Source organism: Pinus tabuliformis, chromosome 9, assembly GCF_031772625.1.
Source record: "Pinus tabuliformis cultivar Carrire ecotype Pingquan chromosome 9, CPIR1, whole genome shotgun sequence".
NCBI classification, from domain to species: Eukaryota; Viridiplantae; Streptophyta; class Pinopsida; order Pinales; family Pinaceae; genus Pinus; species Pinus tabuliformis.
In genome coordinates, this window is record NC_142307.1 from 505,772,999 (window position 1) to 505,791,668 (window position 18,670).

Sequence of the window (18,670 nt, forward strand, 5' to 3'; positions counted from 1 at the left end):
CAATGAGCTTTGGCCAAAGCTGAATGAACCTATAAATCAATCCAGCTTAAGCGAAAAACTCAGTTTCACTGAGAGCTTCTTTTCCCATAGAAACATCCACCGTAGGAGAGGCTCCCCGATGGGGATCATTTTAAAAACAGAAATGGGACTGCCATTTGCTGCTTTAACATCTTTGCGAGGAAGGAGGAGTGGCGCCAATGTAAACAGATGCATTCGACACTGCGAACAAATCAGAAACAGCAGGGTAGAATATTGGTGGGATTACTGGCTAATTGATTCCAATTTTACTTATCTTTAGCAGGGTATTGTGAAACAGGGGTATGGTGAGATTACTGGCTCATCAAATTCTAAATATCAAAATTCTAGAAACCTGAATTGGTGATAAAACTTATTTTCATATTTCTCTCCTCTTTCGCTAAAAACAGCTGCAAAGATGAGATTCGGACGCCATAAGAGGGATTTCAGTTCAGCCAAAACCAATGGCATTGTTTGAGACACCGAAGACGGCGAGCGACGGGGATTTTCTCGCATTTGAAATAATCCGGCTATGGGCGATGAAGAGAAGGTTTAGAATCAAAGTCCAAGCATCGTAAACACGAAGAAAATCGAGGGAAGAGGCCGGCTAGGGCCAAAGCACCAGAGGTCTGCAGTGCTCGCATTCCCGCTGTACTTGTATGGTGAAAATTATTAATTTATCATTATTGATCAACTCAAATTGTAATATTTAATATTTTGCACACCACACTTTCATAATTTCAGGTCATATAACTAAGTGACTAAAATTTTAGAATAATTTCCCAAAATAGTTGTACTTAACACTTACCAATTAAATAATGTTTTAAGAAACACGTACTGTCACAATTCGTGCGTAACAACCATCAACTTTACTCGTTATATGCCCAATGGATAACCATGCCATACCCGCGGGACGTCTTCAGGCATCTCTGATAAACCCTATATATGTGGCGTCTGGTGTCCTTTGTGCAAGTGAGGCGGAGTCTCCATGGGTTCTCCAGAGCAAATTCTGGTGGGATTCCGAGGGAGATAATCTCTTTATCATCCTCCTTATCAGTTAGTTAAAAATTTATTACAGAGGAGAGTTAATTTGTGCATATGTTTTAGCCCATAGTTTTCCATTTTCTATGTATAGTTATATTACAGGGTTTCTTGGAACAGACTGATGATAACAGGGCCAGGACCAGGGCCAGGGTCCGTGCAGAGTGTAGTAAAAGGGATAGCTTCTTGGATTAAACTTTTCGTTTTATAATGAACAGATTTATGCACAGATACGCTAAATGCTCTCTTCGCAAAATTTTTGAGCTGGCCAACTCTGACACTTTGGGATTGGTTATGTGTCATTCTGGTACTTACCAATGTCGACATTAGCATATATCAATGTGCGAAGTATCTGCACAATTACTACGATAAAACCAATCAAATTATTTGATCTAGATTAATTGAAAATCATATTCGAATTCAGAAAACAAGTTGCTTATCTCAGTAATATTACTTAGAACAAGGATAGAAGTAGAAGATGTGTACACGGTTTAGAATACGTGTGGTTTGCTGTGTCATTGAAGAACGACTGAGGATTTCTTGGTCAACATGGGTACCATTTAAATGTCAGGCGATGCTTTGGTGAGGTTTTGGAACGCTTCTGGGGGTGCTTCTCTGCCATCTAATAGGGGATAGGCTGTTGCAAATTCAGGTTAAATTTTCGAATAAAAAATGGAAAATTTAAAATAATCTGGATAGATATAGTGCCATGTGTAGTAATAATATCAGAATAACAACTTTAGTGGGTTTTGGCTACTTTCATCGGATGCAAGCTAGCTACGTAGAGGAAAACAAATTTAGCCGAGAAATGTTTATATGATTTAGATTAATAATTATTTTAATTTTAAATAAATATTAATATACATGACATAATAGAAATATATTTATTTTTAAATGTGTTGATATTTAGTTTGTCATTGATAACAATTTGCATGAACTTTTTTTTTTACCATATTTAAATTTCTTTTTGTTTGTAGGATAAATTATTCAATCCCCTTTGCAACCATTATGAGTAAATAATTTGTTTTTTATATATATTAAAAAGTCATGTAACAAGATTTACTTACATATTATCATGAAAATATGCAATAGCCTATAAGTTACCTATTATAGCAATTCATAGTTTAACTTAGGACTTACCCTCTAGCCTTTGATGGGCCATGCTTATGGCAACTTGAATGGAAGTGGATGAGATGGGAAACCACCATACCTACTAGTCAAGCTAAGCACCGGTTGACCTCATTGTCATGGAGATTTTTAACCTATAAATAGGCTTTGTTACAATAACATGATTTATGAATACCCCAGGCCAAGAAAACCATAACTCATTTCATATGACACTTGTTAATATGACTTTTTTTAATTAATGAATTTAATTTAAAAGAGGAAAAAAAAGATGGCTACTTTGGAAATAAATATCAAACTTCATTTGTGTGTTATTAAAAATATTCTAAAATAATCTATGAATGATAAATCCCTACCATAAAAAAATATAATTTACTATTAACCAATTAAATAGTTTATCATTGCGATCATAAAAAATCACTAAATTTAAATAAATTTATAATAGATCATTTTAAACATTAAGATTTAAATAAATAAATAAATAAATAAATAAATAAATAAATAAATATATATATATATATATATATATATATATATATATATATATATATATATATAATTAATTAATTAATTTTAGTGATTTAATTTTAAAATTAATTATTACATTTTAATTTAATAATGTGTTAGTTGCAAAAATTTTGATGTTCGTAAACTTGTTGCAAAAATTTTAATGTTCGTAAACTTATTGAAATTTGAAATCTATAATTTCTAAATATCTAAATATTTACTTGCTATATTTTTTTCAGTGATTTATAATTAAAATTATTTTCTTCATCCATTATTTATACATTAATTTCAATATTTTGTATTTATAAATTTAATATAAAAACATAAAATCAAAATCTCATCATTTCAACATCACAGCCAAATAGTGAAAATTAACTAAGAAGGTCATATAGGTTCCAACTAAATAGACTCTATTTGGCTTACCTGCCTAATAAAGAAATATTTCACATGAACTTGAAAATTCGAGTATCATACTCAAGTATTATGTTAGAATTCCATGTATTTCCCTTAGTGCTACAGTTGTAGTTATTTGATATTTCTATATAAGTATGCATTATATTGGTCATCTATTTTTGGTTATTTTTGATTTCTTGTGTGGCATCATTCATGTGGATTTATGAAATAAAAAAAGATTGATATTGGAGAAAAAATAAACTATAGGAAATTTGATGTAATGATTATTTAATGATTAGAGACATATGCATTCGAGCATTTGGTATATTGTGTACGAAAAGATAAAATCCATTGAAATGCTTTTTTTTCAAATTTGTACACTTTAAAAATGGTTTTTATTTTAAAATATTTAATTTTTAATTTTTATTAATACATGTATAAAAAAATAATATAAATATATATTTATATTGAATATCTTGGAATGTGCTTTCTAATGTTTTATATTAAATTTATTATCGGAACATAATTTAGCATGTAAAGAACATTATTTAGTTTTACATCTAGGAAATAGTGAAAATACTAATTAGTAATTGAATAATTTACCATATAAAGAATATTTTCATCTAAATCTTTTAGTTTTACATCTGGGAAATAATGCAAATACTAATTAGTAGCAGGTTTATTCGTGGTTATGTTTTACTTTGAGGTGTTTCAGCAGAGTAATAATTGATGTAACCCTTATCAAAACAAATGCTGAGATCTCATGGGATATGGGAAAACAATATAGTAAATAAAGATAGGGTTAGCAAAGTGTAATCGTGTAATCCAAAATTTTAAGAAAGTAGGCGAAAACCCATGAACACAATATAGTAAATAGAGATAGGGTTAGCAAAGTGTGATCGTGTAATCTAAAATTTTAAGAAAGTAGGTGAAAAGAGTTGACAAATAGGGATAACAATATGAAGTGGGAGAAAATAGAATATAGTTGATATTTATATAATCACTAAGTGTAGATGTTGCAATTTTTTTCCTTAGTTGTAAAATTTGTTTTAATTGAAAAATGGGTAATTAATGTTTTTAAAATATTAATATAAATTAAATATATAATATTTTATATTTAATATAATAAAAATAAATAAATAAAAGGTTAACATTAATTATAAATTAAATATTTTAATATTTATTTTAAATAAAATATTTTGAAAGTTTGAATTTAAAGAATCTTGAGAGTTAAAAAAAGATTATTTTTATTTATAAAATACAAATGTTATTATATAAAAACAATATAAAACACCATGTTATTTATATGGGAAACATTGATAAAATCATAGGTGATTATAACAAAATATTGTAAATAAGGCCAAAACTCACTCAAAAAATCATAACAAATAGGAATTTTTTTTAATAATATTTAAATTTTCATTTAATTTTAATTACGAAATTATTATAATAAATGATTTTTGAAAATTAACAAACCAAAAACTTACTAAAAATCATAAAAGATATTTTTTAAATAATATTTAAATTTTCATTACTTTTAATTACAAATTTATTATTATAAATAATTTTTAAAAAACAATACTCATATATATATATATATATATATATATATTATATAAAATATTTACATAAAAATAATCCAATCATTATAAACATAGTGATTGCAAATTCAATATATAAATAAACCACGTCAAATGCAAGAGATGGATGGTGGGAAGTCACGAACATATCAACCATTGGAAAATTCATCTCACATGCAGAACGGATACAAAACGGGGGTGGAAGGATTTCACTGACCTAACAACCATTAACTCACCACAAAATTCATCTTACATGCAAAGGATGGACGGAGGGAAATCACTCACCCACCAACCATTAATTTCCGGCAAAATTAGGAAGGTGTGATAATTTATCATCTCTCACGGTATAGAAAGTTTTTGCCAAGGTTTGAAATAAATCTATCCTCAACTATTTAATACATAATTCACGGTTGAAGTCATCTGAACCCTAGAGATTTGTGAGCCATGGCAATATGTTTTGACAAATATGCATAGATCTGTTTTTGGTTCTCCGTAGTGAGGTGATTATGTGCCGTTCTGTAATTTTTCTGTCTAATTCAGTCATCTATTTCAAATTCCCACACGTTTAATCGTAAACCCTATTTACTTAGAAATTTAGGTTATGTGAGTCGTTCTTATGAACCTCCCCTGCCCTAAACGACTTTCTTTATAATATTATTGGAGGAAATTCGCTTCGTTAAGAGCTAATTGAAGGTGATGACTGATAGAAATAAACGTACCTGGTTTTGAAGAGCGAAAATATGCAAAACGCAGCCATAAACAGGATCTTGGAGCCGAGCCTCTGCCTCATACAAAACGCTAACGACCGCATCGTATCGTTGATGAAGGGGCAGGTGCATCAACAGCTTAGAGAAGTTGCTCGCCCCGAAGACCTTATGTATCGCACCAAAATGTGGTGCACCCATTTCGTCGGAGCAGAAATAAGGGGCGAATACACAGCCTTTCACACACTTTTTCCTCAGAAACTTGCACGCCCCGCAAGGGGATCCTCCTCCCCCCATATTTATACCCTTCTACACAGCGTTTTCTAGGAATTCTATGGCCGTTCGGGTTTTTCGGAACGGGTTCTGCTCATAGCTCGCCGTAGCCGCCCGTCGCAGATAACTGTACTAGGTTTTGGGATGTCAACCCTTTACGAATAGTGAGAAATAACAACATCAAAAGCAGCTCACCAGGCAGTAGCAGGAGGCACCGGGGTATTCCCAATACGGACAGCTTATAGCCGGTCAGTCTGGACACCATTCTGGAGAATTAGGGATCCAATTGTTCTCAGATGCTGATTGACACTCACGTTTTGTAACCTAATCGTTTTCACGTGGGCCTGATGTTCCCTCAGAGGGAAGCACGGCAACTGGCCGCCATGTCCAAATTAACTATTCAAACGCAGCGCCAACCACAACCTGTCAATTCACGCGGAGCAAAATCTGCAAACGATAGAAAACCCGGCCGAGAGTCAAACCCAAAACTACCCATCATATAATTTTATTATAAATTCGGCTGCACAATGTCGTGGTCCAGTGCAGTTTTTAACGCATTGCAGCCCTATTTTAATCGTACATGATTGGGCTCAAAGGCAACCTATTGGTTAGTTTTGATCGTTTATACGGTGGGGAGACCCCGATGCCACTCCCGAATAAATCTGCGGATTTCGCATTTTCTTGGTTGAAGAGAGTGCCTTGGCCCGTGATTAAAACCATAACAATAACCAGATATCATGATCCCGCTCGCGTGCCGAGTCTCCTAAGAAGAAGTGGGATCTACATCCACCGACAAGAGGTCCCTGTTTACGTCATCCCTTGCCTGCCACCTAGTATTGATTCACCCGAAAACATTAATAACATACAAAGCTGGTACCATTCTGAGACATGATTTCATTTACACATCATTAGCAGCTAAACTTCTTAACTTCCTTTTTCTACTTGTTAGGTCACTGCGTTTCTTATCCATGATTCACACTCTCTTTTTTATCAACTCGTTGGTTCACACGCCCATTCTCATCCATGATTGGATTTTGAGATTTTGCCCATACATTGCTTCAAATTTCTTTGAATTTACGAATGACCCTCAACAGTAGATTGAGCGATGGGTTAAAGCTCATTGCAATACAAACATAATAATAAAATAAATTGGTTACGAGATCTCTCATCCATGATTGGATTTTGAGATTTTGCCCATAATTGCTTCAAATTTCTTTGAATTTACGAATGACCCTCAACAGTAGATTGAGCGATGGGTTAAAGCTCATAGCAATATAAACATAATAATAAAATAAATTGGATACGAGATCTTTCCTGTAAGGTTGGTAGCGAGCATAAAATAAATTAGATATCTACCGATTTTGAATAGAAAAGGGTTTACATCTAATTGATTTAAAAACTCATTTATGTTATTTTGAATATTACTAATAATGTTTAAACAATAAAAGATAATAGGTTTGGTGCATAATTATAAACTTTGAAGAACGTTAACTTATTTCTTTTTACGGGTTTTGTGTTTTTCTAACAATAAAGCATTAACAACGTGCCGCGACTTTATCTTTCTCAATTCATTGACTAGATAACAGATTTTAGTTATGTGAGAGTTGCCAAAAGATCTGTACTCTATCCATGTTACATATATTACAGACATCTAACCACCTCTACGGGAAGTTCTACAAGAAACGGTTACAGTGAACACTAAAAGCACTATGATGCCATGCTCCTAATTATTCAAAAACAAAATTATAAGACGTAATAATGGGGTGCTTGTCTTAATCCTTTGATAGTTATATCTATTTAATGCAAAATGGAGGTGTTGCAACGCTATGATTTCCTTCCAATTTCCCTAGTCATTGAACGTGAATCTAGATGAAAATGACACATTTGCAAAGTGTCAATATCCATGGCTTTAAAGACATTGTTCCAAAGAAAATTGGGCTGCAAAATGTATCATTACCTTGTCCCACCACTCTTTCCTATATTGCTTTCTTAAAGAACTTTAAACTCTCAAAGCTAAAGAGGAAGAAATGTGAAAGGAACTCTGGGGGATTCTTATAATTCTTCTTCTTATGTTGGTTCTAGTCATTGAACGTGAATCTAGATGAAAATGACACATTTGCAAAGTGTTAATATCCATGGGTTTAAAGACATTGTTCCAAAGAAAATTGGGCTGCAAAATGTATCATTACCTTGTCCCACCACTCTTTCCTATATTGCTTTCTTAAAGAACTTTACACTCTCAAAGCTAAAGAGGAAGAAATGTGAAAGGAACTCTTGGGGATTCTTACAATTCTTCTTCTTATGTTGGTTTCATTGTTATTGGATGTACAAAGTGCTCGGATGTTTTTAAGTTCATTCAAGAAGAACAAAGTCCACACTTCATTGGTAATAGTTAGCACCACTTCGAATAATATGAGTTTGAAGTTTGCTTTCAATGTCACTTTAGATAATGCATCACCTTATTACATTCATTATTTCCCTTCCGGTATCATAGAACCCAAAGTTTTCATAGGCTTTGTTTTGCTAGTTCATGCTATAATGAATGAATCTCCAACCTCGTTATATGGTACTCTCCATTAGTCCAACCATAACAAAATTAATAGCAATATTCTATTTGGAAGTTTAAGTATTTGGTTATATCATTTATATATTTTAGTATTTTATTTTAATACCAAATAAATGTTATATAAAATCTATCTAGTGAATTTAAAAATATATATTGGTTTATAACGTTGTATATATTTAATTTTAATTTCTAGAAATATTCACTATCACATGAAGCTTTTTTAATATAATAGTGATGATTATATTTTATTGGGGTAAATTGTATTGCTTTTTAAAACATTGGAGTATATGAGAATTGTGAAAATCTTTGCATAGTTTTTTATTTGAAAGACCAAACCGAAGCCAAAATTTAACACTTTGTGGATAGGCATAAGATGAAAAAGTACTATGAGAATCATAATTAAATATAAAAAAGCTAAAAAGCGGGCTTATCTGGACTTGGAAGTGAATAGCAAGAACTAGAAACAGGTAAACTAGAGACATAATATAAAATTAAGAGGAAGGATCATAATCTATGGATGCAACATGGATTTTTTCTTTGTTTATGCTTGGGATGCATTTGGTTGTGGGTGGGATGACAAGGTGCTACTCTATGCATTCCATCCTTTGTTCTAGGTCCTTCATGTGGTGATTTTGGTGATCAGTCAAGTGAAAAAGGTCATCCCAATGCTCATGCTTGTCCACCAAGGTTCTACAAAGGAGGAATTTCATGTGCCAATATCAATATATTGCACACATGTACTGGTTGAAGTGGCCTTAAGTATGCCCAATATCTAATACCCAGTCTTCGGTGTTGGAAAATATCTCTTTGTTTGAGAGTTGATGCATGTGAGAGTTTCCCTCCCCTTTAGTGCAGGTGAGTTGATCCTAGATGGGGCCCAACATGAGCTCACGAAATTGGGTAGTGGCTTCATCCAAGCGATGGTGCATACATGTATTTCCCCAGTGGGCCCATTCTTGGTAGTAAGTTGCTCCCTTGTGGACGTAGGTGTGTTGACAAGGCATAAAGGTGAGGCTAAATAGGAACACATGGAAAAGGGTCAATAGAGGGGAGGCATAAGATTTTAAAGTTTGAGAGAGGTACACATGGAGGGAAGCAGGTGAGATAGAGAAAGCAAAAAGGACCAAAACATAGGGAAATGACCGAAATCAACACAAATAGGAAGAAGATAGCCCATCAAAGTTGTAGTGGCGAGGATGATGCAAGGCCAATATGTGAATAGGCTTAAAGACCAGGACCATAGAATGAATTCTAGGACACTGTAATGAGTCCCATCAATAGGTATATTTTGAAGACAATTATGCCATCCTCCAGCCTTAGAAATATCCTTCTCTCACATTAATTCATATTTTTTGTTATATTATGCTTAGTGAGATGAGTAAAAGGTGTTTGTCATAGTATGTGGCCTAATGTCATTTAATTGTGGCAAAACTGATCTGAATTTAAACAGGAATGCAACAAATTATAGATATAACCATAAATACAAAGATGCAACAGAAATAACAATTCATTCCATTAATATCAAATATTGAAATATGCTTACAAATAGAATGGAAATAAGACTAGCTCGGGGGATGGTAGCTTATCTCTAAGAAAAGATCTAGCGGCTACATGCCTCTGAACTATGTTCCAATGAGGCTCGGAGGCCTATTTATTATTGAGAAATAATGGAAAACCCTAAACACCCAAAATCCTAACCGTAGGAGATGAAGCGCCAAAACTATGGGCCCTGTTTCGGTACATTGGTACATCAAGTTCCTAGGGTCATAACTTTGGCATACGATCTTCATTTGATGCGCACAATACATCGTTAGAAATATCTATCCAAGGAATACAACTTCCAACTAGTCAACACTATGGTACTTCCTAATTTGGCCACAATTTTCCTAAAAAATGTCGTTTAGGGCCTCAAAACGACTCTAGAAGTTCAGGCCCTGAAAAAACTGCCAAAAAGAGTAAATTGTGCTACAATTAAGGAAACTGAAAAACTAAAATAGACAGTGGTGGGGGTCCCAGTGGAATAGGTAGATGGCCATAAACATCCACCTAGATAAAAAAAGAAACATTTTTTAAGCTATTACTATGTAGGGGCTTGATGGAGACGGCTAGGAGAGAATCCACGGGGTTTATCCACCAACTTAAATCCCTAACTTGGATTTGGATCACACTATCCTCTCTCACCAGTTCAAATTCATTGGCAGCCGAGTGACTCTTAGTCCAATAGGGACATGATCCGCCATTTTTTAGATCAAGGAGGGAATGACCCCTACTTTGAAGGGAGTTGCTATCAACTGCCATTTTGTATAAATAAATAGGAAGAAAAGATAATTCAGATTCGAAGTCTTTGTTCAGATAGGTGTAGCTATTGATCTTGAATCTTGAAGTTGTTACTTGGATCTTTTTTTGATGTATAAGACTTGCAATTTTCAATAATGAGAAGTTGGACTTTAAGCTACATCTGAGTTAGTTTCAAAGGGCTAAGACCCTTGGATTTGGGCCCAACCCAAAGGCTTTGGTCCCTCTTTTTGTACTTATGTTTCTTCTTGATTCCAAGAAGTTCATAGTTTCTTTCATTTCAGTAGAGATTAATTTATAAAATATTGTGGTTGCAAACCTCTACATCACCTCTCTTGTGGGAGAATGTGTGGAAGGATTCAAAATAACAGTAAAAAAATATTATGTTCATGATTTCTTGGAAATATATTAATGATTATTGTTTTGTTTTACATTTTCTTTCTGTAGCTTAGAATTTAGTTTAGTGATTGGATTAGTGTTATGACATAAAAGAGATATTTAAATTCAACTCATCTTTTACATCATAGGTTATCTCATTTTGTTAATGATCAAGGGATGTATGCATGTGATCAATTGCAGGGTTGTGTTGATTTGCAAGGAAGAACACCTTTACCACTTCCATCTTGAACTCCTTCATCTTCTCTTTCCACCTTCAATTATGTCCCAAAAATATGTTAGCATAAGTCATTTTTCCTAAGCATACTTTGAGCACTCATCCTAGTGGAAAACATGGCTTTGAGAAGTCCTGAGCTTAGCTAGGGGCTCAACCCAACCTCCCATCATTTTCCACAACCTCCATTCACCTCTCCATATCCTCAAAACATCATTATCACCCTCAAAAGCCACTCGGAACCCGTCTTGTAGCATTACGGGCCCTCTTATAGCAGCCACATGTAGCAAGCCTATAACACCACTTTACTTCATCAATTTTGGTCCCCACTACAACTTTCACTCATTCAAAATGAATAATGACCCCTAGCTGTGATTTGATGATTAGGGGAAGCTCTTAGGCCACTCCAACCATTCCTTTTATTCAGTGCAAAATAGAGTAGAATTAGTTTTTTTTATCACAAGTATGATGCAAGTAGGCTACTAATTTTCAAGCAAGTGTGAGCTAGATAGAGGATACATGCAATTATGATTGGTAGTTTGATGGATTATGCAAGGTAAAATAGCTTCCCTTCTGCAAGTATATTTGGTAGTTTGATGGATTTTGCAAGATAAAATAGATTTCTTTCTGCAAGTAGATTAGCCCTTGTCCATTCATGAATTGATTAATTAAGCATCTACACATTGAGTAAATGGTTCCACTTTCATAGTTAGAAGTATTTTTGAATTGTACCATCATCAACAATATTTCATTCTAATTCAATAGGAGGAATGGTCTCTGAGCACTTTTGATCTAATGTCATAACTGAGGGTGGCATGAGTGGAATCCAATCTATTGTGCCACTGTCACCTCTATGTTTGTACAAACCCTGGGTTGATAATTTGAGTTGAGGGGCCCTTAGGAGTTGCAACATTCTTGGTTCAATATCGAGGCTCACCATTTTTTGGCATTGTTTCGAGGGAGGTGTCTAAGTAGATGTTGTTTTTGCTTAAGCATTGTTTCCTATTTTGCATATAGTTTTTGAAAAAGTGAAAAAAAAACCTTTCATGCCTCATAGGAGTAGGGATAATGAAGGAAAATTCTTAACAAAATCACCCACACCCTCAAATAATTAACCTTCACTCTTCTTCTGTGAATGTGAGCTTTCCTCTTTGGCTGTAAGGTAGTTAGAAGACACTCTAGGCAAGCAACCTGAAATTTTTGAAGAACCTATTGGGGAAGAAGAGGAACCCACTTCATCTACCCAAACTATGGTTCAAAATAAAGACCATGAGGTTTTCACTATTAGGGAGACCAATGGAGAGGCTAGAACAAAGAACATAAGCCCTACTACCCTTCCACACTTCTATGGCTTAACTGTTGAGGATCCTGATACCTTCATGTTTGAATTTGTTTTTTTGTAGGACCTATGACTATGCCTTTGATGAGTAGAAGCTAAAGTTATTCCCCTCTACCCTCAAGGATGCAACCTTGTGTTGATTTATGGGGTTTCTTGGGGGTAGCATCACTACCTGGGCCTAAATGCAACAAGCCTTCAATAGGAAGTACACATACTACTGTAGGTCCAAAGGAACCAAGGAAGAAATATTTAGGATGACTCTTGGACCTAATGAATCCCTCGATGAGTATGAGGAGAGATTTCCACTTAGTTATAGGAGGTCCAATTGTACCATTGATCCTAAATCACTCAAGCTAGTTCTTCTCAGAGGGATCAGGGAGGATATTTTGTAAACCCTCAACATGCTATCTGGAGGAGATATCTATCATTTATCTTATGATGACATCAAAAATATATTCAAGAATCACTTTAGGGCTACCAGGAAAACGGGTAGGGTTAGTCAAGGCTTGGCTAGTTCCTCTCCCTCTACAACATCCATCAAGAATGAGAAAGGTAACATGTTGGAGAATTTCAAGAGTGAAATGTTGCATACATTTGAATTACAAATGGATAGCATATAAATCAAAATAAATCAAGAGGAAATAGAAAGGGTACTAGTTAGCTTCTTCCATATATGCACCAAAATACATCCTAGGAATGAACGCACATTGAATGACATAGAAGTCTACCTAGTCTGTGAAGAAAATCATGCAACAGACAAATTCCCTTCTTTGCCAAGACTAAAAGTTGTATACCAAGGGGTAGAACGTGGGTTTGAGCAACTTTGTTTCATTAATTAAATAATACCACAAGGACCTCAGCTATATCAACAAGGCATGATATGTGTACACTACTCTTATTATAATCCAAATCAGAATGCACCTTTGCAACCTTGGTAATATTCCACTCATCCATCCTGGTACACACCTTATTCTTGGCCTTATTCTCCTCCATATCTTGCTCAACCTATCAACCATCCTTTTCAGCCATGTCCACCCCAATATTCTTAATGGGGCAACCCATCACAAGGGTGGATACCTCAAGTCAACCAACCTCTTATTTTACTGCCTCCACCACAACCTAAACCACAACTCACTCATCCTACTCCACCTAGGCAACCTGAAATGCTTGCTCAACCTAATCCAAGCCTGAACAATAAGAAATCACAACAGGTTTATAGTGGAGAGACATCCTATCCTACTTATCTTGTGGAAATTTAGGAGATCAACCTTCGGTCTGGGAGAGTGATTCCAGATAACCACTCGCCTTCTCCACCTAAAGAGATTGAGGAAGAGAAGGAAGAGAGTATTTCTCAATTCAATCCACCTCCTTTTCTTGAGAGGTTAATCCACTCTAGCCATCAGACCCCAGAAGAGGTTGAACTTTTGGTAGAATTAAAGAATTTGTGTGTTAAGATACTTCCTCGGGCCATTAAATATGTTCTCATCTATAATATGCTCATCAAGAAGAAATGTTTCAAAAAGTCTGGGAGAAGAAAAAGAGACACCCCCACCATAAATGTTGTTGGTCAACTATCTAATTTGATGCTTGGGAGCGTCATCTTCCCAAAATATCTAGACCTTGGAATCCCAATAGTAGATGTGCACATTGATGGCCTTATAGTCCTTAATACACTAATTATCTTGGGGCTCCAATAAATGTGATGACTAAGGAAACCATGCTAAAGCTAAATCTCCAAGGGGCTTTGAGGAAGACTGCCATAATGCTGCAACTTGTAGACAGATCCAGAGTAGTTCCTGAGGGAGTTGTTGAAAATGATATGGTCTCCATTGACTCTTGCAAATATCCTACTGATTTACTAGTTCTCCATCCCAAAATCAAGTTTAATGGTTATCCTCTCATCTTGGGAAGATCATGGTTATCCACTGTTAATGCTTACATTAGTTGTAGGGCTAGGAACATGATCCAAAATGGATCTAGTTTTGCCTCTAGATCAAAGTCTTAAAATGCAGATAAAAGTGGGATCAAGTTGAAGTACTCGTCGATACAATTCCAACGATGCAAACGGTGCATAAATCCGAGTCCGGATGGAGAAGTTAGAGCCAGTCAAAGTTTGTGGAAAACTAGGGCAAAAAAAGTCAAAAAGTTAAAGTCAACAGGTCAAAGTCAAAGTCAACGGTCAACACAAGATGATGTCAGCAAGACACATGGCATCTCAGAAACATGCCACCCATCTAGGATGATGTCACTAGGTGTAATGACTTGGAGGCATGTGATTTGATAGAATGGGCCAATCTGAGATTGACACATGGCAGCCTGGATTTGCCCAATGTTGACATGAAATCCCAAAATTTTGGGGTCAAGGGGGATCGAATCCCTAACCTCTCAGACCGACAATGTTTTGGACAAAATCCCCTCACTGGATGAGCTACAGAATCACTTGATATCAAACGATATGAGGTTGTATTAATGGTTATGGGATATGGCCACCAAAAAAGGGCCAGAAGGTTAGGGTCAACCCCACGACTGTCGGTCACCTTACCGGAATATGAGTTATGAAATATATGTGTTAACCTATGATATCAAACCATATCAAATGTGATATATAATATCGTAATATATATTACGATATATATCAAACCATTCAAATGCCACCAATGGTCCATGTAAAACACCGGAGTGTTGGGCGAAGGTTTCGATCTGCCGACCTCCCATTATACAAACGACTTCACACCAAGCCTCTTGCCAATGCGCCAAGCAAGACAGACTTGTTAACAAGCCATCGCAAATACCTTTTCAATTGTTGTAGGTACAATCCGCCCAAAGGAGTGCGCATGGTTTCCGAGGTGGGTTTTCACGCATATAGGTGGTTTTTGTCAGTAGAAAGGAGGTTTTGTAGGGACAGAGGTGGTTTTGGACCATTCGAGCTCATACCTGTAACAACATTTTGAAGACAAAATAAAGAGGTCATCACTGGAAGCGAAAGGATCAGGAGATGTAGCTAGAAAGTCTGGTGAACTCCTTTATTAAATTTGGTTGTGTTGATGTGTTTGAATTTGTTTTCAAATTGTTTATGTGTTTATGTTGTTCACAATCTTTTCGATTTGTTGCACTAAGTAACATAAGCAAATTCACACATATTCTATAATACCATTTTCATTAATGAATCAAGTGGTATCAAAGAAGCAAGGTTTTTAAGGTTTGACAAGTTTGTGTGAAGATTTCAATGCTTACTAGGTTGAGGCTCGGACGAGGTGAAGGTGAACTTGTTGAGGTGAATCCAAAGATTGGAAGGGTCTTTTCACAAAGAAGGATGGGAGAAGAAAGTCCACTTGGATTAGAATCTCAATTCTTGGTTAGTTTCATGACAATACGTGCAATGGTGGAAGAGATGTATCGCGAGTTTAAGAAGAACAAATATGAAGGCACTTCATCACCTAAAGATCAAGAAGATAAGGGAAAGGAAGTAATCATTCCTCCACCATCTCCTCCATCATCACCATCATCGTCATCATCATCCTCTTCTTCTCATAAATCTAGTCCTTCTAAGAAGAAAAAGAAGAAATCCTCTTTGATTAAATTAGATGTAAAATTTGATTTGCCAATTTATCATGGAGAACTTAACGCTGAAAAGCTTGATAATTGGATAAGACAAACTGAAGTATATTGTAGGGTGCAAAAAGTTGTTTCAGAAAGGAAGAAGATCCAGCTTGCTAGCCTTCAACTTGGAGGAACTGCACTTGTATGGTGGGAAGGAAAGACATAAGCAGATCTCCAAAAGCATGGTAAAATCATTTCAACTTGGAATGAATTTGTTTCTGCTATTAAAAGGAAAATTTATCCTTTGACTTATATGCAACAACCAATGATGAGTTGGAAAACACTACGTCAATTAAAAGGTCAAAGTGTTCAAAGTTATACTCAGGAATTCTGTAAGAGAGCTTTAACATTAGTCATATCATTGGACTCACCAGAGACATTATTGTAATACATAGGTGGTCTTCATAGTTATTTGAGGAATACCATACTAATGTTTAATCCAACTAGCTTAGATGATGTATTGGTTCAAGCAACTCATCTAGAAGCGAGAGGCAAAAATGTAACCCAAGATGTTGGGAAATCATCCAAACCTATTGAAAGCAAGAATAAAGGCAAGAAGAAACTTAAATGGAAGGAGAAGAAAACAAACACTGTGAAGAAGGATAAACCTTCATGCACTCATTGTAAGAAGGAAGGACACGATGAGGCACACTACTGGTCATTGCATCCGGAATTGAAGCCTAAGAAGTTTGGGAGTAAAGAGTGAAAGAATGTTGCTGCTATTCAAAAGGACTTGGGATTAGATTTAGGTGACGAGACAATGATTACAGCTACAAGTATAAAAGGTAAAGATTCTAAAGCTTCTACAAGTACTTCTTCATATTCTGTTGATAATGATAATAATGAGACAAAAAGTAATGAGCTATTTCACATTAGAGTCATTTCCATGCACACTAAAATTGATACTTTATTTGATAGTGGGTCACAAGTTAATTTGATTTCTGAAGCAATTGTAAATAAGTTGGGTCTAGAAACAAAACCTCATAAAAAGCCATATCCATTAGGTTGGGTGTGTGATAAAACTAAGCTACAAGTTACGAAACAATGTAAACTTCGTTTTTATATTGGGTCAAAGTTTGTAGATGAGGTTGAGTTAGACATAGTCCCATTGGACATATGTGGAATTGTATTAGGAAGTCCATACTTGTATGATAGAAATGCTATCTTCTATTGAACTAAAAATAAGTATCAACTCACTAAGGATGGAATTGAATATATTGTAAGGGCTCATAAACTCAAAGATAATTTCTCTCTCATAAATTCAGGACAGATAAAAAAAATTGTAAATTCAGGTAAACAATTTTTACTTATGATTATAAAAGCAAAGGATATTGATAAATCTGATGCATTCCAAGGCTATAATCCTAAACAGAAAGCAGATCTAGTTAAAGTTGTTTCTGATTATGATATTCTGTTTCAAGAGCCTAAAGGGCTTCCAGCCAAGTAAGAGATATAACATGAGATTTATTTGCAGCAAGATGCTCCACTACCTAACATTGGAATGTATAAGTTATCAGCTCTAGAGAATGCAGAGACAAGGAAGCAGGTACAAGAGTTGCTCGATCAAGGGTTTATTCGACCAAGCACATCACCGTGCAGATCACCTATCGTGTTAGTGTGAAAGAAAGATGCGATCTAGGTGGATATTGGTGGCCACCTGCCAAGTCCACCTGGACCCCCACCATTGTTTCTCTCAGCATTTTTAGTTTCCTTAATTGTAGCACAACTTACTATTTTTAGCAGTTTTTCGGGTCCTGAACTTCTGGAGCCGTTTTGAGGCCCTAAACGACGTTTTTTGGGAAATCTGGGGGCAACATGGGTCCGTGGACCCATGTTTCCCTTCCCAAAGTGGTATTGCTCGGATAGATCTTTCTAACGAGCTATTGTACGTGTCAAACGGAGATCGTATGCCAAAGTTACGACCCCGGGAAGTTGATGTACCAATTTACCCAAACGGGGCCCACAGTTTGGTGTTTCATCTCCTAGGGTTAGGTTTTGGAATGTTAAGGGTTTTCCATTGTTTCTCAACAATAAATAGGCCTTCGAGCCTCATTGTAACACAGTTCAGAGGCATGTAGCCACCACATCTCTTCTCAGAGATAAGCTACCATCGCCCTAGCTAGTTTATTTCCATTTCTGTTTGTAAGCATATTTCAGTATTTTCCATTAATGAAATGAAGTATTATTTCCGCTGCATCTTTGTGTATATGGTTATCTCTGTAATTTGTTGCGTTCTTGTTTAAATCCGGATCAGTGGTATCAGAGCGGTCTGCTTTTTCTCTGTTTTTCTTTGCATGTCCCCAACAAGGTCGGGATATAAGGAGTTAGGGCTTGAACTGGTTGAACCTTTGCAAGACCAGCCTCGTAAATCCCAACGGCCTCCCATGGCAGATGAGAAGAAAGACAAGGGGGCAGGAGATCCCATCAAAATCTTGCTCGAAGAAGCCCTCGAGCGACAACGGAACGCGATGATGGACAGCTTTGCCCAGATCCTTCAGCGGCTACCCAGAAGCGACGCATCGGCTTCCAGCAGCTACTCTGGAAACACCACACCCTTTAAGGTACAAGTCAATTTTGAAATCCCACCTACCGCCATCTCTTTGATTACTGCAAAACAATGCA

General features: G+C 35.6%; 1 protein-coding gene across 1 annotated transcript in view; it reads right to left on the reverse strand.

Annotated features, from left to right (window-relative positions):
- The window catches only part of LOC149149426 (LOB domain-containing protein 33-like), a 103,860-nt gene extending 97,991 nt beyond the window's left edge, over positions 1 to 5,869 (reverse strand). The window contains exon 1 of the mRNA XM_089441048.1: positions 5,381 to 5,869. Within this exon, the coding sequence (XP_089297174.1) occupies positions 5,381 to 5,662 (282 nt within the window). The 5' untranslated portion in view covers positions 5,663 to 5,869. The remainder of the gene's footprint in view (positions 1 to 5,380) is intronic.
- Positions 5,870 to 18,670: the final 12,801 nt, after the last annotated feature.